Source organism: Sander vitreus, chromosome 22, assembly GCF_031162955.1.
Source record: "Sander vitreus isolate 19-12246 chromosome 22, sanVit1, whole genome shotgun sequence".
Taxonomy (NCBI): Eukaryota; Metazoa; Chordata; class Actinopteri; order Perciformes; family Percidae; genus Sander; species Sander vitreus.
This window is the reverse complement of record NC_135876.1, coordinates 14,573,988-14,600,695: the sequence shown is the minus strand read 5'-3', so window position 1 is coordinate 14,600,695 and position 26,708 is coordinate 14,573,988. Positions and strand designations below refer to the sequence as shown.

Genomic DNA, 26,708 nt, shown 5'->3' with positions numbered 1-26,708 from the left:
GAAAGGCACTCACATGCACGCGCGGACGGACCGACTTTTTATATTTCTTGTACTTTTCCCATTTTGTATTGCAACTGCTGCACAGCTATGCTTCTCGGGGTAAATAAAGTCTAATCTTATCACAACAACATAAATTGAACAACGTCGACCTCTTGTGGCTAAATGTGGTATTTCTCCACACTAACTATGACCCGGAAGTCATTTAGTGTGTGTTTCTCTTTCACACGTGGGGATTTAACAATTCTCCGCTCTCACCAACATGGCCGCGTGCAGTGTGGAAGAGCTGTTAGTCAAAGCTGAGCAAGAAGAGGCAGAAAAACTGAAAAGCATCACTGTGAAGAAAGAGCTTGACCTGGAGTTTGACATCGGTAACCTGCTAGCTTGTGACAAAAACACCATCGAGTCGCGGGACTTTAGAGAGCAGAAGAAAGACGACTTCCTACGGCTGTTAGCTCGTGACAACACGCAGCTGCTCATCAACGAGATCTGGAAACAACCCACGGAAAGGGTCGAGGAGGCGATAGTGTCCAAATTACCAGAGCCGACGACCCCACTGCCCAGAGAGAAGCCACCTCCGAAGCCTAAAGCTCCAACAAAATGGGAAGAGTTCGCCAAGCTGAAGGGCATACAGAAGAAGAAGAAGACCAACCTGGTTTGGGATGAAACCGCGAAGGAGTGGAAGAGGCGCTGGGGCTACAAGAGGGCCAAGGATGACACCAAGGAGTGGCTGATTGAGGTGCCGGAGACCGCAGACCCAAATGAGGACCAGTTCGCCAAACGCACCAAAGCCAAGACTGAGAGAGTGGCCAAAAACGAGTTCAACAGGCTGAAGAACATCGCCAGGGCGCAGAAGGTCTGGTTTACTCTGGCATGAACACTACATGTTTACTGTACACTTCAACTAGGCCTAATCATAGATCCCATTTTTCAGCATTATTTGTTAGATTATATATTGTAGTATACTTTTTTTTTTACACATTTCTTAATTCTATTTATTATAAATTGTAGTATAATGTACATATTTTTACACATCTTATTTCTGACTATATATTTTTATTCTGACTTCTAAAAGGTCAAACTGCCAGGTGTGGGGCTGACGCCTACAGCCCAGCAGTCCAAAGACGACCTGTCAAAAGCTGTAAGTGTGGCCAAAACCTCCACAGCATCTGTGGGGAGGTTCCAGGACCGCCTGCCTAAAGAGAAACCACCAAAGAACACAGGCAAGAAGAGGAAGTTTGAGCCCCTCATCGGCAACTTTTCAAGCGAGAAGCAGAAGCAGCTGGAGCTTCTGAAACTCATGGACAGCAAGAAGCCCAAGTTGGACATCACCAAGGCTGTCAATAAGCAGATGAGAGAGGACGACAGAGAGGAGGCCTCAGCTAAGTACAAGAAAGGAGCAGGGAAGAAAGGACGTAAAGGCAACATGTCAGGAAAGGGCAAAGGAAATGGTGGGAAAGGAAAAGGAGGCAAAGGAAAAGGAGCTAAAGCAGCAGCAGCAGGAGGAGGAGGAAGAGGAGGAGGAGGAGGGAAGAGGCGAGGCAAACCTGGAAAGCATTGAGGACTCTAACATCCTGTATCCTGCTATATCTGTTTGTGCCTTGGCATCAAAACATTGGACTGAACATGAATGATGCAATATAAAATGACTGTTTGATTAACCTGTGAATGATGGATGCAATGTTGTAACTGTCTATTTCACTGTATGTTTATACTGTCATCACATCTGTAAATATCAGTCTCAGCATTCATGGAAGCTAACTGGTAATATGTGTAATATTGATGGAAAAATACTTTAACTGCAGCCCAAATTAAAATCACTAGATTGTGTTTTAATTCCTGTTTTTTTTAATTAAATGCAGAATTTATAAAGTCACAGCTATGAAACCTCTTTACAGACCTTCATAGCTCTTTTGTTTTTTACATTTGACTTGTAATAGCAGGAGGACAGGTGTAACTAACGGCATTACAACAACACAATCCTACATGTATTCACTGAATCCTTGCAAACTGTATGCAATGGTCATTTCCTCAAAGATGACAGATGGCAAAGATAAAAGTTAAAAAAATGTTTTTGACAACATGACATTGTGATCCCAGTTAGTCTTTTACAATGAGCAAACGCACATCGTAGCAGCTGCACTGGAATACCCAAATGGATTCCAATTGTTCTATTAATCACCCCTGTGTTTTTCCTGCTATGACATGTCAAAGTGTCAGCTGAGGAAAAGACATTTCTAATGAGTCAGGCTGCTTAACTAAAGCTGTGCAGCAAGTCTGTAGGTGTGGGTCATATGGGGGAAAAGTCCATATACGTCTATAATATATGATGTATGTAATATTTTCTGAAAAATCTGTTCAAAAAACTGTTCTTCGATAAAATAAACTTGTAGCAGAAAGAGGTTTTTTTTGGGTAATCAAATAATTAAATGAAGGGTCTGACAAATCCAGGTACCTCATCAGTGATGCCAAAAGCTTCAATATAAACCCTATATTGCTATAAATGGCCGCGCTTAACCGTTTGCAACATTATCCACAATGATTTAATATACACATATTTAAGTGATAGGCATCCTTGTATAAATGCTATGGTAAAATACACAATTCTAATGTTTCATGTATTTTCATATTACCCAACCCTACTATGAAAGATCTTAGTTGGGTTGTTTAAAAAAAAACTGCAGCAGCAAACGGTTGGAACAAGCTCAGACCAGTGAAAGCATCTCAGCAACAAATCAAATCTATTTTTAATGAAGTGACGATGGTTGATGTAGCTAATGCAATCTAATGTTTCCAGAATATCACCTGCATCTCTGCTTGCAAAGTAAAACAGCTTTTTTAGGTGAATTTCATGTGCTGCCCTGGTTTGTCTAAAGATATAGATGCTTGAACATGGAGTGTACAGAATTAGGAGCAGTGAGAAGTGTCAAGATAGCCCAAACATTCAGTACATTTGGACACAATCTAGGTACATAAAAACACTTTGAATACTATTTCTCTATCATTCTAGTAAGCATATTACTCTAACTGGTGTTATTTTGTTCTGTACAGATATGTATTCATGTGCTACCTGTTTTGAAAGAGACTCCTCTGGGTTCAGTCCAACCATGTGTTTTGCAGGAATCCTGAGGCCAAAGATAATGAGATTAGTTGTCTCATCTATTTACAGGTGTTTCCACTTTCAGACTGTGCACAAACAGACAAGCTCATCCATAGCCCTACTGACAGGATTTCAACATTGATTGCAATAGATTGGGAAAATAAAATGCACCTGTTTTCTATAGATTTGTTGTAAGTTATTAAAGTCTTTCTGCAGTTAGAGATAAATAACATGGCATATTTATAATGGTTGCAGGTTTGCAGCAAACTTCCACTGCTCAGATGTTATTGTCTGGCTGAGTGATCTCTCATGTTATTGATGGATGCTTTTTAATCACTGACACAAGCTCACAGCCAAGCTCCATCGCACCAGAGCGGGAGAGGGGAGCTGTGTGTGTGTGTGTGTGTGTGTGTGTGTGTGTGTGGGAGGGTTCAATCACCATCTGTTGAGCAGTCCGCCACCCTGTCCCAAGCCCATTCATCTTGGTCCCTGCTCACCCAGGCCACTGGAAAATGGGACACAGTCAATAACCCTAAATCAATCAAGCGCTCTTGACGAGATGAAATTATGAATTCTCATCTACGTCAGGCGAGCAGTGGCAGCGGCCTCTAAACTTCCCTCGCATGTGACCAGATGGTCAAAGAACAATAGGCACTGGCATGAAGATGAGGTGGTCAAGCATGATCTCTGAGATGAAGACTGCTTTTTATTCCATTGCTGAGCAAAACAATATTGAAAATAAATCTTTATGTGGTGAAATTTCTAATCTGCAAAATTAAGAAAAACCCAACTATTAGTGTAATAATCACACACTTTTCGTCCTAGGACTATTTGTCCCGAGTCTTGTGCTGTACTTGTGTGTGTTCCCTGTAGGAAGGACGTGTTGTTGCGTGTGCCCAGCTCCAGTCAGTGCTGCAGTGGATTAGTCAGCTGCATTTATTTAGGTAGTGCAGAGAGAGTGCAGGAGCTTCGATCAGTGTGCAAGTGTCAGATCTTCAAGATGCAGCGCATCTACATGCACAGCAATGAACACTTTGAAGTCATCACCACTGTCCTTGCTCCTCAAGGTGAGTGGAATCATATCTGCAGTGAAGTGTGGTTTAGCAGGACATCAGTTTTCATTGTTAGTGAGAATGAGATGGCATATGAATGTCAGATGACGAATAAACAATGGGGTTAGATTGTTTGTTTTCTCTCCCTATGTACTGTTCATTTACTGAAGGACAGGGTTGTAGAGATGCTTATGTACATGCATTTATGTAAAGAAATTATTATTCACATTTGCATACAAAGCTAACCTTTTGCGCTGATTCATTTCCACTCTCAATGATTAACAGGGAGATATCGATACAGACCAGAAGCTGAAAAGGCAAGTTAAACATTCTCCTTCATTCAAATATCCATCTAATATGCATTGACAAAAATGTATCATTGGCTGTAGGTTGTTAGTTTAACATCATGTGGGTCTTAAACAGCAGAAATATGAATCAAAACTGATTATTTCATGTTTTGTAAGTCTTATATATATGATGGAGGTTGATTGATATGAGTTTGACATTGACGTTATGTAAAGTCAGTCAATTTCCTGTGGATCCATTATGTGTCATTCATCTAATTCCTCCGACAAAATATGGACCATATTTAGAAGGAACAGATAATGAAGAGTAGACCCAGATTTCGGTTTCACAGCACAGCAGTTAATCTCTGAGTCTTGACACATAATCCTCTCCATTCACCGTGTCTAACCTGTGGACTGCAGATACAAACATAGACAGTGACTACAGCTTTTAACAGTACAACAAAGAGGAATGCAACAAACTGTACCTTATTTAAATGCAGTGTAAAATGACATTACAGATACACAATTCAAAGTAAAAATGACTGGCTGTAACTCTCCCTTTGTCCATTAGATGGTAGTGGTGCACAGCTACAGGCCCAATTGGCCAGATGAGCTGGAGCTGTCTCTGGGTGATGTTATCCTGGTGCTGCCCAGACATGAGGAGGAGAGGTGGTTTGGGCGGCTGCAGGACGGCCAGCAGGGCTACTTCCCCGCCTCCTGTGTGATGGAGCTGAGCCAGGTTGGTTGGCTGACTGATGATTGTGCTCGGCAATGCAGCATTACTGGACTTTGTTGTTGTTGCTGCTTAATGTCAGAAGGCAGATTTCTATTCTGTTCCTCCACAACAGTGTAGTTTTTAAACACCATGGAAACCTAGTTTCTCAATCAGCTTGTTACTGTGAGCAATGGGATTGTACATTATTTTCTAAGTCAAAACTTGTTTTGGTTATTTTAATTGAGATGTTTCTATCTGTGATGTTTTGTAGAGTTAGTTGAGTGGCAAACTCTCACAAATAAGGTCTAATGATGAATAATGTATAATGTGGCCCTGCAGGCACTTTTTGCAGAGTTATCTCAGTGTTGGCTTAAAAATTTCAACCAAAAGCCTGCATTACAAACTGGAGTTTCAAATAACTGGGTATTTAGGAGGCAGGGAGGGTATAGTGAAAGGTGTTATTGAGTTGCATAATGGGAAATGTAGTGCCCAGTGTAGGAGTTTGAGCTGTTGTTGCTACTGTGATTTAACGAAAAGAAAAGTAGCATCCAGATAAGACAAGATACCAGAGGAATTCTAACCCACTTGATTAATTCTATTCTCAGGTAAATCTCCCTCCAAAAGCCCTACGGATGACTTTATCTGTGAGAAGCTCAGCCTGGGACAATGATTCACGTGTACGCAGTAGACATGGAAAGTAAGTGTAAAACTCATGCAGCAGCCATAACAACAAACACAGCCCCCTTAACAAGTGCACGCATACACATCATGCACACAGCCAGCACCCAGCAGCTGTTCCACCACTGAACCCCCCACCATCCCCCATCCCCAGATCCCATCATGCTCTCCGCCCAGCACCCCTGAACAGGTGGCCCCACTCGTCCCTCATTAGTTGACAAAGCACACTGATTATTAACCCCCCTGAACACACGCACACACACACACACACACATACACACGCGCACACACACACACACACACACACACACACACACACACACACACACACACACACCATCTAGTCAATACCCTCTCGCTGCACTGCATCTCATTAAAGAGGAGCAGGAGGGAAAGGAAAGACCCTGTACCTTAGTCTCCCATCTGAAATGATATGAAAATGTTTGACAGCTCAATCAAAATGTTATCGGAATATTTATGATGGATCGTCAAATACGAAACCTTTTATCAATGCTATATTCAGTGTAGCAAAAGTTGTTTGATATGGTACTGTATCTCTCTTGCAGTTTATTTGACAGTAGGGGGGCATTTATTTTTGACAGCCTGCCACTGAACCCTGCTTACACACTAACATAAACACACACACCACCACACAGAGCCCTCTGTACAGCTACGTGCCTGTCTTGTCTGCTAGCGGTGGAATTTGGGTCATGAGGAATAAACAGGGCCTTTGTGTTTGTTATTTCCTCTTTGTCCCCCAGTGGACACATTCGGCAGGCACTCAGGAGGGGGAGTAGAGGAGGTGCAGGAGGAGGAGTGGGGCTGGATGAGGGCCAAGGCGAGAGTGAGGGTCCCTTCCTGGTGGAGAGGCCCCAGATCCCTCAGCCTCAGCCCGTGGCCTCCCAACCTCAGACACACAGATCCCCAGGCCTGCTCCACAGGATCTTGTCCAAGTGCCGGAAAAAGAGTGAATGCCAGGGAGCCACCAACGGGGCCTTCGAGGGCGACTAAGAGGCCCTCCTTTTTGTCCTGGATGGCTGAGCTGAGTTCACTTTGGTGGGGCTGCGTCGGGGGAGTATGTGGGTGAATGGAGGAACTTCTGAAATGTCAAAAGACAGGTCTTGAATATCCTGATGTGGGCTGGTACTCATTTCCATACAAGGTACTCTTCACTTGGCTGCATTTCTAGAAGCAAGAGGTTGGATTGTGAGTGCACAAACATAAATCGGTGATGTCACAGAAGGTGTTTGCTCATTACATCTGATGGACTAATGCCTGATGTGACATCACGAATGGGGGCGTGTCCACAAGTGAAACATGTTTGGATGTACAGAGAGCTGAGCAGCTGCTGTTTTCTGCTCTGTTTTTCGGCATAGCAAGATCCGATGCCAGGCTTGCGCTTTGAATATATAATTACAATCAATGCACTCATATGTGTAAAGTAACATAGGAGTTAGTGGCAACTAATGAAGCAATAAAATGCTTAAATGATCAAATGTAGCATTTTTTCCACGACTTTAATGCTGCTACCTAAGAGAAATGTTTTTTCCATTGTCTGTGCGCATTTTGTTCCATCATTCACTTTTCTCAACTTCATGTGAATCTGTTGATATGTATATATTTTGCTGCTTAATCTATGTAAATGTTATAATGATAATAAAACTAGTAAACCCTTACTGGCTAACATATGTTTATTCCAGTGGAAACATGCCTCATTATATTACCTCATGCCTCATTTTCCTTTGAACACACTGGGCCTCCCTTCTATTTAACAGTGCCGGAGGGAAAAAAAAACTCTCTCAAGCGAAAGGAAGTGTGATTGAGGCCTGCTAAAAGCCTCGCCAAAGGATCAGGGATTGTGCCGGTTTCCCCGGCAACGCTAAAGCAGCTCTCAGAAGTCGCATGTAGGCTTCTTCATCTGTGGTGCCTCCCAGCATGTCCCCGTAGCAGGGTCTCTATAGGGTGGGCTGTAGATTTCCTCCTTCCTGAGGACACAAACACCAAACCTAATCCCTAACCATGGCCGTGACCTCCGTAGGGAAACACACTCCTCCTCCTCCCCCTCCGTTTGATATTCACTGTTGTATAATCCTTTGTAATAAAGGCTGTAGGAGGCAGTCACTCTGGGGCCAGTGTTTGGGCGGCATGTCTTGCACAGGCAACACTGTATATGTTACAAAGAGACAGCACCACTGGTCCTCTGAGCAAACTCTGATTCATGAGGAGGATATTTTTGTGAGCCTTTCCACTGCCAACACTGTTACAGCTTATCTTGAGTTTGTGACTTTCACTTTTAAATAGAGGGAGGAAATTATTGACAATATTGCATGTTTACTTTCAAATTCTGACCTACAATTACCACGTAACAGGATATGAAAGGAAATAACATGTACTACCCTTAACGAGACACACTGTACAATATGTACATGGATAGGAAGTGTATAGAAGCAAAAATGTCACTTATCTTAAATATACCAGCTTCTGGGAGTCTAATGGATTAGTGGCTGGAAGAAATTCATTCAAATTCAGATAAGGTCACACACTGAAGTATGCAGATGCAAGTTACGTTCATACTTAAATTAAAGTTAATCATCCACTGTAGTTGTTGCTTCAAAACATGGCAAATGCCCACTCAAATGGGAGTCTGTCTTACCTCACACACTGACACACACAAGTGGAAACAGTGACCTATATAGGGCGGAAAGGCCAGTGTCTAATTATAACACACACACACACACACACACACACACACACACACACACACACACACACACACACACACACACACACAATCCCAGGGCTGTGGACTCTCCCGCCTAAAAGTGTCCTATCCATGCTGTGTTGTGCTGGGTATCTTCGGAGGATGGGGGGAGCAGAGGGGGAGGAAGGGTAACAGGGTGCCTGCCAGATGACTGCTCTGTCAGCCCAATAATGGGCTGCCATCTGCTGTCTAGCATATACAAAGGCAAACAGTGTGTGTGTGTGTGTGTGTGTGCGATGCTTGCTTTTGGGTGTGTGCTCAGAAGAGGAAGGCAGGGGAGGTTTGGTCGGACACCTGCAGTCTCTGTTTCATGTCTTCAGTGTACAAGGTGGACAGGAAAATGAATACACACCTTACTTAGTCCAATAATGGCTTAGTCTCAAGGACTGGAGCTGTAGAGGGTGCCAAACCTGTACTGGATACTAAAAATGGGTGGTGCACTATGGCGTGTCAAGTTTTACAGTATATGTAATTAAAAGATGAAAAATGTAATTCACTTTTAATAAATCTCACAATAACAGCTTTGTACATTTAACAAGTCTAGTCTGCATACAACATGTATGTCTTTTCATGTCAATAAGGCACTATACTCTTAAGAGTTGCTTCCTTTAAATACATGCATGAAGCATAAGGTGGAGTAGCTGTCATTAACCAATTAAGTGGCAAAAGGTCCCTGACATCTTTCAACTTTTAGTGCGGGTCACTCAAGAACAAAAGACCCTCTTGTATAAGAACGAAAGCGAAGGGAGGACAGATTGATTAAGTGGACATGGCGTGCATGCGGCGCCTGTGAGTTTACATTGTTTGTATGCATGTGCACTGCTGCTCCTGCAGCATAAGGCAAGACGTCACGTCCTTTGCCTCCCTCCATTTGGGGGGCAATTGAGTGAATGGGCCTGTAAAACCAACAGCCCTGAGGACAAAGGAGCCCGGGGGCATTAAGTCATGGGTGAGTGGGCCCCTTTAGGGCCAGCAGCTGACCCTGTGGAGAAGCCTCTTGTTCTGGTGGAGGGGGCTCATGTCCCTGGACCCCAGGCCAAGTTGACAGTATCCCAACATATACATACACACATGACAGGGGGTTCAGCTTAAACCACTCTATCAGGTGTCAACCCCACACACAAAACAATTCACCCGCATGGCTGCCAACTTCACCTGGGGAAAAGTGACACTATGATTAAAGATGGAGAATTTGGATTTACATTTTCCTCAAGACATTGGCTTTCAAGGAATCAGTTTTTGGCAAGAGGCTGCTATGCCTGCTGTGAGCATGTCAGAAAAAACTAAAGGATCATAAGAAATCTTTATTACATGGGAAATACCATGTAACCTATACTAATTTGTGCAGAGGCACTTGGCAGAGAGAGAAAAGTTCCGCTTTAAAAAACAAGAATGTGGACATATAAAATTCTAAATGCCATAGATGTCATGCAGCATATGCATTTATTTTTCCAAATGAAGTACATGGTTACAAAGACAGTTGGCAGGATTTCTATGGTACCTTGGTTATAATTTCATCTGAAAAAATGCTACAAAAATACAGAGCGAGTGTTACATTTGTGATTCACCTTGTGATCCTTGTCAATTATAGCAAAGTCCAGCATCTTGTGTATTGCTCATGCATAACTACAGTAGTATATAACAGTGGCTACTATCCTGTATATGTACTTAATTCCCTCAAAACCTATGATGTTACATGGCCAAATATTGTTAACATACAAACATATTAACTTAGATTTAACAAATGGAATGTACAAACACAAGTCAAACCAACAAACAGAACATATAACGCAATTATATACAGATTAGACACATCTCAGCCACCAGAAACAATGTCTTATGTGGAGGTTACTCTACTTTCTGTTTCAGATTTGTGTATTGTATACTCCTGATCTTTCCACTTGATCTCCCTGACAAGATTCCTTTCTTATTCTCACTCAAATGCAGGATAATCCAGATTATAACTAATACTGGATCTGCTAATGCCAATAATACTAAGAAGACCATTTATAGCTGTAGTGTTAACTTCACCAGATTAGACTGTTTGTTTCAGGATGGTTAAAAAATGACATGAATCAGCCTGTTAACATGGAAGCACAGTGCAGTACATTTCTTTAGAATCACACCAAAATCCGTGCATATTTACATTACATTTTAAGCACTTTGTTCAAACGCAGTGTCAGATAATAAGTGAGCAGGTAGGGGTTTGGGGTCTTGCTCAACGGCATTTCAGCAGGATACAAGGTTGTTGTGACACTGGCTGCTGCAGGGATCAAATTTGGTTCTTGTTGTAATAGGACGGTGTGTGTTAGCTGTTTTTGCCATCTGTCTAAAAATGTTTAAATTAAGGCTTCAAATGTAGTGTATTTAAGCACACATTTCTGCAGCAGAACAGGAGAAAAGTTTAAATCAAGCAGCAGGATCGTAATGACAGCATTCATTACAAAACAGGGAGACAAATGTCTAACACACACACAGACACACACACACACACACACAATAAAATAAGATGACAAGAGCTACATCATCAGAATGAACAAACATTTAAAATGAAATGATGAGTAAAAAGTGCAATTTGTCTATGATTAGAAACCGGAGATGGAGTCCTGCTACCTAATAGCAAAGAACGTATTTGAATCAAAGGAACACAATGTCCTACCTATATGTTACAAGATCACAGATACAACTACCCAATGATTATTTACTAGATCTTGCCTGATCAGAAAGAAAACAAATGTATGTCATTAGTGGCAGTGCATGTTCTTCTAACTTGGAGTAATGAATCTGAATGGTAGCCCAATCCTGATTTTGAAAAACAATAAAATTCTTCAATAATTTCTCTTAAATGTTTTTTTTTTTAAGAAATAAATAAATTAGTAGAAATTAAATAAATAAAACCTACAGCCTTCACGTAAAAAGTAAATCCTTCTCGACCAAATGCTTGTTGTAGAACACTGATGAAATGAAAACTGGTCAGTCAAAGCAATGGTGACTTTTCATTTGAGAACTGTTTGAGAGCAAGTGAGGGTTTTTAGGCTGTTTTGTCAGCAAAGTTAAAATTCTTAAAATGGTGTCTGATTTATATTAATATCTAAGCTTTAGAGCTGTCAGATAATAAATAAAACAAACAAAAATAAACATTAAGGTACCCTTCCATTTTTGAGGTTCTTACACATGTACATTGCAATGAAATACATTCAACTAATGTCTTGACAGACACTATGGCCTCGGAAAGGAAACGTGTCACCATCACAAGTGCTATCCAGTTTGCCCTTAAAACTCTGCTGCTTTCTCAGCAGCGAAATCAACTCAGTAGTGCAATACTGACAGTTTCTTATTTCCATCCTCAAAAACTTCACATCACCGTAGATTGATGGCAGGCATTCAGCAATGCAACACTGCCGTCACAAAAAAAAAAACACGTAACTGCATTTTTTTCTCTAATAGCAAAGCCATGGTTGACATTATATGCTGTAACGCATGTGTCAAGTTACAAACCTATGGTGTGATTTAAAAAAATGCATGGGTGTCATTAAAAAGCTAACATTTTTGCATGTACAGTACGTGGTTTTTATCTGACAACAGCAATGGGGCAGTTTAGCAAAACAAGCTGGAGGAGATGCACAATGAGTAGAGTTACATTATAAAATGTTTTTCTTTCTTGTCATTTAAACAATATATTAACAATATACAACTCAGAAGCAGCCATTGCTAGTAATAAACACTCTATTTCTACAGCCTGCTGTATGTGCAGGTTGTTTCAACATTACGGACTAGTGCAGAAAGAAATTCTAGCCTTTTCATATCTGTACAAAACTGCTTACATTGCCAGATTGCGTGTATTCAAAGGAAAATACAGGCCAACCCTATAAACAAGAAACTACTTGGGACAGTGACCTACAAATGTGTTGAAAACAATACCAGCAGCCATGCCTTTTTGTGGACGTCCTTGGCAGTGCATTTCTACTTCAAAATAAAAAATAAAATCATTTGTCTTCACTGGATTGTCTCTTACAGGATTCAGTGGAGGTTGTAGTCGTTGGACGGGTGTAGTAGTGTTGCCTGCACAGCGAGGGGACGGCTTTAAAGCACAAGGGCCCTTGAGGTAGAGCCAGATGACGTGTAAGGGTTCAGGTACTGACGGGCCTGTTCTGTCATGATCAGCTGGTCCTCTGTCTTCCCATAAACCACTGCTTCCCACTCACTCACCTGCAGAAAAGGCAACCAACGATTACCAATGGTTGCCAAAGTAGTTTACACTTTTTTTTTTCTTTCTTTTTTTTTTTACAAAGGTCACCTCATCAGTGGTTTTATTTAAAGACTACTCTTTATGTACCTGTACAGAGGCGTGTTTTGGTGCTTTGTGGGAGGCAAGAAGCTTCTTCATCCGGGGGCTAGTAAAACGATGAGGATGAACGGGGACTAATGAGGGCTCGTCTCGCCCAGAAGTCAAAGAATGGCTACACTCCTCTTGCTCAGGGATTGGGCTGCCCAGTGAAGAGCCCGTCAGTAGACTATCATCTGGCATCTGCAATGTGAGGTTCAATAAACAGAGTAGCTAAATCAACAATACAAGAAATGACGATTCTGAACTTCATGTAAAAATAACATTTTAAAGTGATATCTACTATTACCAACAATTCTAAATGTTAACATTTAGCCGTTAATCAAATATCCAGAAGCTGCCCAAGAATGTGTATGCAACAACACTACATTCCAAATTCATACACTTAGTGTATGCACACACAAACCAGTTTCCCAGTACAACCACACCTCACTACTGTTAGCCTCTGAGTAGCTCTTTGGGTTTTTTCGCGCCCTACTCCTTTACATATCAGTGGTAGTTAATGAGTTAGTTTCCTCATTTAGCTACAGGGTCTGAACCAGTGATTTTAAACTAGTATCGTGATTTACTTGTGCGTTGTTGAGTTGCTCTTGAAAGAGTTGGACGTTTAGGCAGTCTTTTCCCCATGGGTCCAGCACAAGAGACTTGCGCACCTTTCTAGCTGGGCCATCAATCTGAAATCAAAGGACCAAGACACAAATTACAGTAAAACTTTTTTTTTATGCAAACATACAGAACAGAGAAATACAGACTGCACAAGAACAAAAACCCTAGGCCACCCCCCAACCCTCTGCGGTCTTGAGGAAAAAAACAACAACAAATAAACAAACAGAAATCACACTTTGCCTAGTCACTCTCCTCTAGTTCTTGTGGCGCTGAGGTCATTAGGTCTATATTTGTGCTGCTGCACTTTTCCCTAGGTTGATAGTTGATGATTTAGCTTTGTTAATCCTTGCTGTAAAGAGCTCAAGCATAACTATGTCCAGAAAGTATGCCAAACCACTGTTTTATACAAAGCGAGTGTGTGTGTGTGTGTGTGTGTGTGGGGGGGGCAGCGATGCCGCTGGAGCTGAGGTTGGAGGAGTTACCATTAGGGGATGGATGGATGTAAAGCCTGTAACGTAGATGAGAGATGAAGCTGTAGGCTAACCTTAGTAGCTAGCTCTAGCTAGTAGCACGACAGAATGATTAAATCTCATTGGTTTTCTTGGTTGCATTTGAGCCGGCTAGCCAAATTTTCCTCGGTCTCCCAAACAGGTGTAATTTAGAGTCGGCGTTAAGTAACAAAACAATCGGGTCAGTAGGAATTCGACATCCTATCACATCAGATATTATTGATGTTGTTTTATTCCAGAACTCATGCACCTGTTCACACTCCCAGACCATATGCAGGAAAGTTCCAGTTTGTTCAGGTTGACAGACGGTGCAATAGGGAGTAGGAATGACTTTAGAGACCCATCTCTTCTGGGAGTCCAGTATGTCCTATGACATATGTTGAAGTGGATCTGCTGGTGATTTGGGTTTTTGGAACAGTGGGAAATGTTGTCCCAAACTGTCTCCCAATTGATTGCGTTGCCCTCAGGGCTCAGCTCTCGCTCCCATTTCCCCACTATTGGAAGTTAGTCAAAACTTTTAAAGTTTGTGTATCTTTAAGTATTTGTTTCTTCAAATAACAGAGAGAAGGTTAGTATATTTCAATAATTAAAGAAAATGTACATGCTACACATACATTATGTTTCCATGCTCTGTAGTCTGGCTGCACGTCTGCTTTGTTAAAGATGTCTGCGCCAGTCTCTTGCTTCAGAACTTCTCGAATGTCTTCTTCTAGAAATGCCAACGGCTGTGGCTGAAAAACACAAACACACACATAAATACAACGACAAGATCGTACAGCCATATACTGTAAAAAAAATAATAATAATTGAGAAAACGTTATCATAAATAAAGATAAATAAAAGTGTGAAAACATACAGGTAAAATGCACACAGCCAAATTTGACTTGTTACCTCCATCTTCAGTGGCCCATGCATTTTCTCCTGGGCAGCCAAAGCATTTTTGAAGGGAGTCGGTGTCCTCGGGGTTGGAATCATGACAGTTTTACGGAATTTGGGGGTCCGCGCACTATAAAGTTGACAGAGAATATTACACACTGAGTACTCTCCTCCTAATAATCTGATTAAATTAAGATTTATTTTGGAAAATTCCCACAAAGCATAGCAAACTTTTGGCTTTCATGCCAGCTCTTGTGGGAATACTTTTACATATTTATTTACCCATCATTCTCTTTCTGGTGCTTCGGTGTGCTTTCTTTGTGAAGCGGCGTGTTGAGGAGACACCTTTGGCCACACACGGGAGTTGAGGTGAGGGCGGGGTTATCCAGATTCAGATGCTCCGCACCTGATATGTTGCAGAACTGGGGAAACAGAAAAGGCACATTAGCCACATGACTAATGCAACCTCAGTACCTCAACTCTAGGAGGAAGTAGTCAGTTGAAGTGAAGATTAGGGTGTGTGAAAAAGAAAAACAGATGCCATTTACTCGTGACGGGGTGAATGGCAGTGACTTTGTGGGCGTTTTCTTGGGAGAATTTGAGATATTTTCCAAGAAGGAGGAGCAGGTCCTGTCACACAAAGGAGACGGTTCCCCCCTCTCTCTTCTCCTCCTCCTCCCAATGGATGCCTGGGTGGGTTTGGATGAGTTGATAGGAGTCAGGGAGGTGACACCGCCCAGACCAAATGAAGCACAGTTCTTATCGCGACCAGAGATGGCAGTCGGAGTGTTGACAGCGTAGCCCATTGAATTGTCAATCGTCCTCTCTTGCAGGAGAGTGGTGTAGCCTGCCTGGTTGTGCCTGGGTGGTGTCGCTGTCTCTGACAAGTCGAAACTGGCCGCATCGCTCCATGCAACAGGGTCCTGCAGAGCAAAACACATCTACAGGATATCTTTAATACATTCATGACTTTGTTCAACATATTCATACTAAAATGTATTTGTTCTCTGTTGTGTTCCTTCTGTTACTCACTGAGTCAATGAGCTCCATGGTTTCTGCAAATTCTGGTATGGTCTGCAGGGTAGAGAGCACAGTGCTGGCCTCTACAGCCAGGAACTTGCTGGGGGAGACAGGAAGCTGTGGTGGAGGTCCTTGGAGGATCTCAGGGCCCCTCCAGGGCCTTCTCTCCGCCTGCTCCTCTAGGCTGCTGCTACTTGTAGTCAATGTGTCATCCGACACACTGTCGGACCAGTACTGCTCCAAACTCTAAGGGGGCAGGATGAGAGAATACTGGTGTTACATCTCTGGCTCCAGCAACAGATTTGTGTCTGAATAAATGGTGTGAAAATTGGCAGATGTCGACTAAAATTATTCTAAATTGGCATCAGTTTTGAAATGATCTGTGACTAAGAAACATGTGGAAAACACTGTTGTGAAGAATGACCCATTACAAGAATGGAGTGAATTAAATGTGAAAACAGTGTAAGGGAGGAACATCATAGGAAGAGGAGAGACAGAGGAGAGTGCTTGGTTCAAACTGCTGGCTGAGCGTGGGCTAGGGGTGAGGACTAGAGGGGATGAAGGAGCGGGTTCATGTTTGGAACGATGGTAATGGGGGAGGGGGGGAGGTAGAGTGGCTACCAAGCACAGCTACAGGCCAGTCTGAATGAGTAGCGAGATGGGGAAGGTAGTTACTATAGCAACACTAGAGAAAATCAGGATACAGACACGCATACATGTGTGCCATTCTCTTTTCCACATGTATACACTGCAAAAAGTTCATTTGGTCTAAGGAAGTCTTCAAATCTTCTTTTCCTTAAAGCAAGGAAAAGTCCACTGAGGAGATGGGATTTGAGAATTTTCTATAAACAAGTGTTAAGTGTAAGGAGGAGAAAACATCACCTGGTTCAAGAAAATTCATAATAGTCTCTCGTCATCTCACTTTGATTTGATTTTAAGACTCAATGTTTAATTAGAGAATACATTTAATGTTAAAAATGACTTTTTACAGTGTATGTTGGATACAAACACACGCAGGCTATGCTGGCTAAGTATGCAAACACACATTCGGAGTGTGTTCTTACACGTGGACCTCTGCACTGCACTTGTCGTTGGACTTCATTCTCTGCTGACATAAGCAGCAGCTCAAGCTCCTTAATTCTTTGCTCTCTGTCAGGATCATCCAGGCAGGATGGCTGAAATAAACAAACGTCAGGGAGGAGAGGTTGAGAGGACAGGAGGAAAAAGGAAGAAGTTAAGAAAACCAGACAAAACAAAACAAAACAAAACAGATTTAACACATAAATTATTTACGGGAGCATTTGAGATTTCGAATGTTAGGTGAAAATAACAGGACATTCAAGTGCTTGATTTGAAGTCCACAGTTAGGGATCACAAAGATAATTACAGAAAGTCCAGAAAATAAAGAGTGTGACAAGTTTTCCCAATAGCATGCAAAGAAATACACAAAGACTCACCGATATGAAGCCAGAATTATCGGGAAGACCTTCCATCAAGTGTCTGTGAGGATCATGAGGATATCCCCCCATCTAAAATGCAAAGAATCATACTTAAATAAAAAGAAATCAAGAAATCAAAACACCTTATGGTGTGGACTGTGGAAGGGAAGTGGACCTGGTTGGGTTCCGGTATAGGCATGGGACTGTGATCACAGTGCTGGGGCTCTGTTGGAGTTGGAGGGCACGACCTGTGGTGGCGTCTCTTCCCTCCAGCGTGAAAGGAGGTGAAACTCTTGCTGCCATCTTGCAGGTACCCTTCATGCTCCACCTTCCTCCTCATGGTGGAGTTCCAGTGGTTCTTGATGGAGTTGTCCGTCCTGTTGGAGAGAAGATCAGTAATATTTGAGCAAATTACATTGTTTCATGACTCAAACTGGAAGTGGAGATGTGCAATGTGTGCACAAGATTATATTACCGTCCAGGAAGAAGCTTGGAGATCTCTGCCCAGCGGTTGCCAAGGCGTTTGTGGGCCTCATAAATGATTCGGTCCTCTTCCTGAGTCCATGAAGACTTCTTCACCTCTGGGTTAAGGTGGTTGTGCCACCGTTCACGGCACTGCTTTCCAATCCTCCCCTGGAGGTGCTTGGCGATCACAGACCAACGCTTGGGGCCATACTTGTGTACCAGGTCAATAACCTGCACAAATGTCACCAAAGGAAAGATATTTAGATAGATAGATAGATAGATAGATAGATAGATAGATAGATAGATAGATAGATACTTTATTCATCCCGAGGGAAATTTTAGGCATCCAGTAGCTTAGACAAACATAACACAACAAACACACATACACACATATATCTCACATACATAAAAATCACTCACATAAATTTAAATAGTTAACAATTTGTGAAGTGATTACAAAGGTCTGGTATGGACTGATCATGTGATGCAATGACCATGATAAGGTGCTATGGTAGAGTGTGTGCAATGATGGTAGTGCAAAAGTGAACAGTGCAGGGATTGAACAGTGCCATAGCTTATTATTAAATATTAACAGAACAATATATAACAGGGAATAAGTTATAAGATGTAGATGTTATGACCAAAGTCCAGATTGTGTAAGAGGGATAATATAGCCTATAAGACTATAAGGCTCATGCTTAAAAGTCCATTTCTCCCCTCCCCTTTTGTGTGGTATTGAAGAGTTGGATGGCCCTGGGGACAAAGGACCTCCTCAACCTGTCTGTTGAGCATGACAGTGACAGAAGTCTGCCACTGAACATGCTCCTCTGTTTAATGAACGTGCTGTGTAGTGGGTGGCGGTCATTGTCCATGATCGCCAGCATCCTACTCATGGCGCGTTACTCTGCAGTTGCTGTAAGTAGTAGTAGGCTGTATTTATTTCTTTGTAATAAGAAATGTATTTGTCATATCTTTTATTTTATTAATGGCTCGAGTAGGGCCCTAATTGGATTCATTCAAGTTCAACTACAAGCTTGTCTAAAGAGGGAAATCACATTGCTCTACTTTTCTCATTGATAGCCAACAGCAGCAGCAGTGTTCAGAAAGCTTTGACTGTGGCAGCAGCAGCACAGTTTGTTTTACTGTTTCTGTCAAGGCTGAAAAATGTTATGATGTCATCGTTGGCAGCAAAGGCTGTTATCGATAGGTCTGTATTTCTGTTATGATGCCAAGATTTTGGAGGAATGAGGCGCCATTCTTTACATTCTTGAAGAATCGTGATCCATTTAAGGAATGCATTGTTCATCTTAGAGCTGGGGAAGATTTCACAGCTTCACTCTGTACAAAGAAGGGCTGGCTGGGCTCAAAACTAGTGACTGAGAGAGTCTGTGTTTTATTAGGGATGACGTAGTGGAGCATTTACTTTGCAAAAAAAAAAAAAAGAAACGGAAGCTAAGGCAAAGAAAGTTTTTTGCGGGAAGTATGCACAGCCCTGTTAGCCTGAAGGTAAAAAATACATTGCATATTGTTGCATTTGTTGTTTTTTCTTTTTCTTCGTCTCCCCTATCATTTACCAATTTTGTCATCTGCTTCATATCCAAGCACAGGAAACTCCCAGCTCCTCTTACCTTTTGATCCTCCTCTTTTGTCCAGGGTCCTTTCACCAGCTCTGGGTTGAGCACCTTCTGCCAGCGGTGCTGACACTGGCCATCTGTCCTCCCCTGTGACAGAGCACAACACATCATTACACCACACCACTACACAGTTACACCTACTCCTGACAGCTGCCTCTGCACCCATGACTTACCATCACGGCTAAAAACATCCTATTGAGGAACGATGTTAATTATGAGTTTACTATAAATGGTTTGGATGGTCATTAAGTGTTAGAATGGAAAGAGGACCAATATGGCATAAAGCAGCAAGATACTACTCTCTTAATATTCAAATAAGTTTTGCCTGGATTGTATTACACAATGAATGCAGACACATTACATCCCATACTTACTGGAAAAACGTTAGCTATTAGTTTCCAGGATTCAGTTCCATTCTGCTCTACAAGTTTTTTCAGCTTTTCATCCTGAGAAGGGAGGAATAAAGAGACCTCCTAAGGAACTTCCATCATCCACATTAACACGCTGTCGACTTTCATGGTAGTATTTAATAAAATAACAGCAGTGACTAATAAGGTTCCCCTGTGGAGCAAACGCTTAAACAAGTTCTTATTTGTAAGAAGATGAAATACAAATCGCATGCAGTACAAAGTCCCCATTTTACTCATATAACCTACAAAACCCCTTATGTCCAGACCTCACATGTGCCTCTGATAAACTTACCTCATCTCGCGACCACTTTACTTTACACAGGGTCTTTTTATCTTTGCTCTTCTCTTTATTCTCTTGGTCTGTGGAGTGTGGCTCTTCATCCTCATCATTGCTAAAAATACACAGGGCAAATGTAGAAGGGGAGTAAAAGAAGATTTTGTTAGAGGAGCCAAAACTTTTCTTTATGAGGTCAATGACTGTATGCAGGAACAGTGATATGAATATAGTATTGGTATTGCATGGAAATAACTAAATACAGTTGATTCACTATTTTTCTATCAGTACCGAATGTATTCAAATGCTTAGTAAAAATGTATCCAGATTAGTTATAAAAATATATGCTTAGGCAAATATAAACATGGAAAACTCTCTGCTTGTAAATGATATGCTTTACCACTATTTCATGGTAAAGGAGTAGTAGAGAAATGTGCAAGAAGATGAACTATTACGTGTACATAGGCTCAGCTTTGAGTAGATTTTTCAAATGAATTTTTCAAGTTGACTAGCTTTGGTTCCTTTCTGTAATGCATGACCAAAGAAGTGTGGAAAAAGATGTGGCCACTGATGACTAATCACTGTAACCAATATAAACATTCAGCATATATGATATTTATTTAGACTAAATAAATATAAATTTAGACTACAGCAAGAAAGTATATATACAGAAATAATTGTAAATATTACAAATTTACAAAATGTTAATCAATAGTCTGCTCTGCTTTCATTCTGACTATGCTGATTCAAATAAGCTATTAGTGAATAGGTAAACAAACAATCAGATGATTAATTAAATAAATAATGTATAATGATGGATTGAATAGAAATGGGTTTGTCAGAATAAAAAGTAAATAAACAACTTGTACTTATACATGACTGCACATGAAATTCCTCTCTACTGACACAAGAAGTTGGCAGGTAGCACTGTACTTCTGTTATGTGTTCCCATAAAAGTTGCTGCTGGGCAACACTTTCTTTGTGGTAGTGGAGAAGAGTTTGATAATAGAGGAGATATTAAGTCATTGGTTCCTGAGAGCTGTTACTATGAAGCAGACCTTTCCGATCATGCATACACTTAACTAAACACAAACGGTCTTGTATCAGACTGTGCATGAAAGGTCTTCTTCAGCATGGAAACTTGAACATGGCAATTGAATTTTGGCGTGGCCTGATTCCCTCTCAAGAGCAAAGAGAAGTGGGAAAGTGAGTCTGGACCTATGGCTAAACAGGAAGGAGGGGAGCAACAAGGGGTGGAGGAAAGGGGAGATCCCACATCAACAGGCTCTTTCACCTCCAGAGGTGTGTGAGTGTGTGTGAGATGGAGAGGGCGGTGCGCTGGGGTGTGGTCAGGGGAATGCAAAGCCCTAACGGTCCAGTTGTTCAAAAAGTTAAAAAAACAAAAACAAAACAAAAAACAGGCAGTCTTATATAACCTCTTTGCACTTGGAAAAATAACATATTGAAATGTAGTATCAGCTGTAGGCCTCAGTAGCAGTAAAACAAATAGACACCAATGTACCAAACATTACATTGTCAGAGTTTGCTGCATTAAGTAATATTTCATCAGTCATAAACAGTTCATAGGATATTGTAAAATACAGGATTTGCATTCCACAGGTCAAACCCTGAGCTGTTCTAATTGTGAGAGAAAAGAGCCACCCATCTCTCACCAGATGGGAACACAAGGATGGGATTTGTGATAGGGATGAGATACAAACAACTCAATTGTTAGTTCAAGCTTAAATGCCGAAAATAGTGAAAAAATACTAATCAAAATGTCCCACAGCCTATTGTCACATCTTCAAATAGCTTGTTTTGTCCACCCAAAAACCCAAAGATTTATTTTACAATGAGATAAAAATGAGAATAGCGGCAAATCCTCACATTTGATAAGCTGGAACCAGTAAATGTTTTGCTGGATAAATGACTAAAATAATTTCTTGATTATCAAACTTGTTGGCAATGTTGATGAACTAATCAATCAATTAACTTTAGCACTGTGTTTTTAATATGAATAATAATAATAACACTTAAGCAAATAATGTGCACCTTTGCTGATGATGACTGTAAATAATCAATGCGCTGCTACATTGGTCACTTTAATTTAACAGGCCAGTAACTCATCAAGTCTAATCACAAACCAACACATCTGTTTGTTTTCTCAGGTACTTTTTGGCACTGGGTTTTTGAAACTTTTAGGTACTTTTTCCTCATTGTTTTTTTTCCATTTGGCAGAAACAAGGTGCTCCAAGAAGAACAAATGATAGCAAATCTTAATATTAGGGCTGTCAAAATAACGCGTTAATTTCGATTAATTAATCTGAGAAAAATAACACGTTAAAACGCATATTAATCCATTCCATATTGACGTTTGACCCGGAGCCGTTCTAGCCACCATTGCACTGTAAAATGAAGGAGGGAGACAATGTGCTGCCTGGATCATTAATTGGAACATTTACTTGTAAAAATCTTCTTCCTGCCAACCCTGGCTACCGAAATCTGGTGCCACTGATATGTCTGCGCTTCTCTCTGATGCTCTGAAGATGATACAGGCAACACAAACATCGCTGCACGCTAGTTAACCCTATACTCGACAGCAGCTAACGTTAGCCTACCGCTAGCTAGTAGCTGGATTATGCTGACAGCTAACGCTAAACAGTGTAAAGTTTGACTGTGTTTTACTGTAGAGGATTCAACACCGGTATGTAACAATCTGCAGCTGCCGTCGGAGAAACAACACAGACGGTGCGTTCAATGAAACTGGTAAACTACAGCCTCCTGGTGCATTTGAAGTTATTGTAAATGTCCTTTTCCCATCTGGTGGTTGTTTTTGTCGTTCAACAGCAATTTACTAGTGAAATAAGTTATTGTTATACATTATTATTAAATCATTTAATTTTGACCATATGGCCTTAGCAATAAACAAGCCGTTCTTTAATGTCACCAACTGTTGTTTAGTACCCTTTTTTTTTTCCTTTTCTTTTTTTACTTTCTTAAAAAGTATCGGTTCAAGCACCGTTAATTATGTATGCGATTAATTTCGATTAATTAATCACAGAGTATGTAATTAGTAAGAAAAATTAATAACATTTTTTAATCGATTGACAGCCCTACTTAATATATATATGATGCAGCTGTATATATATATACGTTTTGTCTTCTGATTAACAGAAAACAATATCTTACCAGTTATATTGATTGAAAGTTAACTAATCTGACTGACTTGTCACTTTCAAGTGATGTGTGTCCAAGGATGCTGCTGTTGCATAACTGCTGTTTGACAATGGGCTGCACGCCTCCCATGCATAGCAAACATATTATGCAGTCTATACTGTGTTATTCCAACACTATTAAGAAAACAACAGCGCAACCCATGTTTTAAAAAGAGGGATTTACAAACTATAATTTTCATCTTACAGTGTCGATTATATTCTACACTATCCATACCTATTTTGATGCTACTGGGCGAGGTAAGTTATTAACCATTAAATATCATATATCTATTACTGGTACTCTTTATCAATTAACGTTACCATTCATAAATCTCTTTGGTGGACCTCGTTACAGTATGACTGTGCAGGTGCAGGGTACGTCATGCTTTCAAATATGAAACTAGCAGTGTGACACAGATCAGGACACTGGTATCATCACACATTTGATGTTATCTTTACTAAAGGTGCATAGACGCACTGGAGACTGTGGCAAACAAATCTTCATAATCAAACAGCGCTGCATTAGTATTGCTGGCACTCACTCACCTGCGTGGTTTCACGTTGTCCATGACAGTTGGTAGAATGATTGAACCTTTTCAAAGATGAACCTGTGGTTTGGCAGCTGTCTAAAATTCCACATTAACATAGGTTTATCCATAGAAATCGCTGTAAGTCATCGCTGGTTTCTTCTGAGACGGCGGCCGCATCTAGCTAGCAGTATTTGGCTAGCCAGTGAGCTAACTTAATGTACAGTCCATAACATTACGCTCTCTCTGGAAAAGCCTTAACGTTACTCTCTGTCGATAACATCTTTCCAAAGAAAAACGTCACTGTCTTCTTCTGTTACGTGTTTCTGAAAAGTCAATATCGCAACATAAAAAGCCGATATTAAGTAGAAGAGACTAAAACGTTAACGTTGCTTGCATTACTTGCTGCTATCCGTGCTGTTTCTACCTTTCTTGTCTCTACCAGTGGTCTCTATTTCATTTGGCGTTATGATTTTTGTCCATCCCGCCGATTCTCGCGCCCAGCCCTCTGCGCAGGCGGCCTCGCTCCTGATTGGTTTATAAACTGGGCTGTGAAAAGAGAAGTCGGTACTCGAAACTGATAGGGCAGAAATGAGGAGAGCCTCGTGTGTAATTGGTTAGAAGTTGAAGGAGGGTTGGTTTAATTGGTTGACAATTTGAGGAGGCGGGCGTTAAGTCAGACAACTGTACTGTCACCTTCTGCAGCAGAATGGATCTTTTCATCAAGGCAGTGGTGCGGCTCAAAGAGGGGTGAGGGACTTTCGGGGGCCCTTCAGGGGGTTCCCAGCCCCACAATTTTCTCTCTAATTTTGTCCATGTAATCTACAGTGCTGAGATGTTATTCTGTGTTAATATTTGACAACACATATTCATAGAAGCAGATATCTCACATGGAATATAGCTTATTTTTTACCAGATGGTGCACACTGTGCATTGATTATGCCACCTTATGCTGTTTCAAAAGGCTAAGGTCTTTGAATTTACATTACATGATTGTGGTTCCTTGTAGGGGAAATTATGATAATGATTCACAATTGGGTCATATTTGAGAAGATCGAGATCTTGAGATTCATGCAGAAGTTATAGACGATATGGACAGCATTCAAACTCTGACATAGATAATAATACAATATTTCCTTTGACAGATGGGTCTTGCATTTTAACAGTGCACTCTGCAGCTCCTTTAAATTGTGTTTTGCTGACACCTTGTGGACAAACCTTTGGCATCTGCACTGTGTATTGGTTTCATGCATATCAGGCCAAAATTACTATATTTAGGCTACCACTGAAAATATGTTCTGTTCAAATATTACATTACGTTCATTATGAGCGTAATGTAACATTTGAAACTATATTAACGGTTCATATGGTGCACTATTCGTTTTAATTCATCACAACATCTCTGGTTATTCGTCTGCGCAGCTCCAAGCAGGTAGGTTGACTCGGGACATTTTTATGGGATGTGGTGCAATGCGTCTGGATGTTGACTAGGCCTACTAATAATGTTAAACAGAGTTCAACACAGGAAGTTCAAAACCATATTTCTTATTTTTCGTTGGTCAAAATTATGAACCACCTAATAATTGTGAGATATTATCTCAAACGTGTCACTTGTAATTCATTCATTGTCAATTAATGTTGTATAATCACTGTATCATCATTCTAAGGTATTCCGTAGTTCTAAATCCATTCATTTATTTTTCTGGCGGTAAAGGTATGATGTGGACGATTTTTTTGATATTAGGCATGTCGTCTTTACCTGTAGGTGACACTGTTTAACTATTTGACTTATCAATGTTGTCAATCCTGGGTCAGCTGTCCTAAGCCAACCACAATAAGGCCGGAAATTACTTACTATGCTTCTAAAAAATAAAAGCACAACTTATGTCAATTCAAAACAAGTAATTACATTAAAGGTGCAATATGTAATACTGACAGCTAGCGTTTAAAATAGTTACTGCAGTCCAAATTCAAAATACTGGAGACTCGAAGTTCACGGGTTGCCAGGTTGAGAACGCAGCATCCAACAATGTTGCTAGACGCTAGTCTCACATAGTCAGACATTATTCCACAGCGCAGATGCTGGCTATGTTGACAAGTCATAACAACCTGTCACATTCATACCTGGAAGCTGCCCAGTACAACCACAGTCTTATCTGCTGGCCACTGAGCAGGTTGGGGTTAAGGGCCTTGCTCAAAAGCACCCAGATTTTATCCTGCCGGTCTGGGGATTGAACCGGCAACCTCCCAGTCCCAAGCTCGCATCTTTATCCTTTAGGTCACCACTGTCCCACATCTTGACTTAAAATGATGGCACGAACCGCTAAAAACACCACAACCTTGCTGTTCTCTCCACCTGACTAACAGACACACTTTCTCATCTTAAAATTACGGCAACAATCGCTAAATACACTACACACTCACAGCCCTCTCTATCCGACTGACAGACACACTTTCTTGGCTTAAAATTACTCACCGTTGGTCGGCTACAGCCACTGAACACACTACACGGTTGCTTGCCAAAGTTAAATTGCATGTTTCCATTATGAGGAAGTCAAACTTGTGGTTTCTGTCATATAGGTCTGTCAAGGTGGTTGTAAACAGCCGTGGCCCGCTTGCTTGGTCCTCCGGTAAGGTTAGCAGTTATCGCGTGTTAGCATGGCAGTGTTAGCCAGGACCAGTCGGGATCACTTCACTGGCTGTGTCTCAATTGTTTTTGCGAGTAACCAACTCGAGTACTCTAGCTATATAATTCAATGTGAGTACACAAATATTGAAATGGCTGAAAACACCCGCCC

General features: G+C 41.1%; 3 protein-coding genes across 5 annotated transcripts; 2 read left to right on the top strand and 1 right to left on the bottom strand.

Annotated features, from left to right (window-relative positions):
• Nucleotides 1-221: 221 nt before the first annotated feature.
• On the top strand, nt 222-1,827 carry rrs1 (ribosome biogenesis regulator 1 homolog). The gene is made up of 2 exons (XM_078280877.1): nt 222-853; nt 1,073-1,827. The coding sequence occupies exons 1-2, from the start codon at nt 260-262 to the stop codon at nt 1,556-1,558; spliced, it is 1,080 nt and encodes a 359-aa protein (XP_078137003.1). The 5' UTR covers nt 222-259; the 3' UTR covers nt 1,559-1,827.
• A 2,270-nt stretch (nt 1,828-4,097) lies between these two features.
• Nucleotides 4,098-7,458, top strand: LOC144537456 (uncharacterized). Its single transcript, XM_078281207.1, has 5 exons — nt 4,098-4,164; nt 4,435-4,466; nt 5,008-5,179; nt 5,776-5,848; nt 6,591-7,458. The coding sequence occupies exons 1-5, from the start codon at nt 4,098-4,100 to the stop codon at nt 6,838-6,840; spliced, it is 594 nt and encodes a 197-aa protein (XP_078137333.1). The 3' UTR covers nt 6,841-7,458.
• Nucleotides 7,459-10,014: 2,556 nt separating this feature from the next.
• mybl1 (v-myb avian myeloblastosis viral oncogene homolog-like 1) lies at nt 10,015-24,361 on the bottom strand. 3 transcript variants are annotated; one of them, XM_078280987.1, is made up of 16 exons: nt 23,930-24,361; nt 20,187-20,286; nt 19,859-19,930; nt 19,479-19,571; nt 17,861-18,081; nt 17,561-17,762; nt 17,404-17,475; nt 17,011-17,121; nt 15,959-16,192; nt 15,475-15,867; nt 15,209-15,348; nt 14,942-15,056; nt 14,665-14,781; nt 13,505-13,609; nt 12,927-13,118; nt 10,015-12,799 (listed from the first exon to the last, which is right to left on the bottom strand). In XM_078280987.1, the coding sequence occupies exons 1-16, from the start codon at nt 23,950-23,952 to the stop codon at nt 12,674-12,676; spliced, it is 2,316 nt and encodes a 771-aa protein (XP_078137113.1). In that variant the 5' UTR covers nt 23,953-24,361; the 3' UTR covers nt 10,015-12,673. The 3 variants fall into 3 exon arrangements, with proteins under 3 accessions (XP_078137113.1, XP_078137114.1, XP_078137115.1); XM_078280988.1 differs by having other exon boundaries at nt 15,475-15,849; XM_078280989.1 differs by lacking the exon at nt 17,011-17,121.
• Between the last annotated feature and the right edge of the window lie 2,347 nt (nt 24,362-26,708).

What these genes read in the sequence shown, in the direction of transcription:
- rrs1 (XM_078280877.1), top strand. Translation starts at nt 260, where the DNA reads ATGGCCGCGTGCAGTGTGGAAGAGCTGTTAGTCAAAGCTGAGCAAGAA. An exon ending in ACATCGCCAGGGCGCAGAAG is followed by an intron (nt 854 to 1,072) that starts GTCTGGTTTACT and finishes GACTTCTAAAAG; the next exon opens with GTCAAACTGCCAGGTGTGGG.
- LOC144537456 (XM_078281207.1), top strand. Translation starts at nt 4,098, where the DNA reads ATGCAGCGCATCTACATGCACAGCAATGAACACTTTGAAGTCATCACC. An exon ending in CACTGTCCTTGCTCCTCAAG is followed by an intron (nt 4,165 to 4,434) that starts GTGAGTGGAATC and finishes AATGATTAACAG; the next exon opens with GGAGATATCGATACAGACCA. An exon ending in GATGGAGCTGAGCCAGGTTG is followed by an intron (nt 5,180 to 5,775) that starts GTTGGCTGACTG and finishes TCCCTCCAAAAG; the next exon opens with CCCTACGGATGACTTTATCT.
- mybl1 (XM_078280987.1), bottom strand. Translation starts at nt 23,952, where the DNA reads ATGGACAACGTGAAACCACGCAG. An exon ending in GACAACGTGAAACCACGCAG is followed by an intron (nt 20,287 to 23,929) that starts GTGAGTGAGTGC and finishes GTGTATTTTTAG; the next exon opens with CAATGATGAGGATGAAGAGC. An exon ending in ACAGAGCATGGAAACATAAT is followed by an intron (nt 13,610 to 14,664) that starts GTATGTGTAGCA and finishes CTTTGATTTCAG; the next exon opens with ATTGATGGCCCAGCTAGAAA.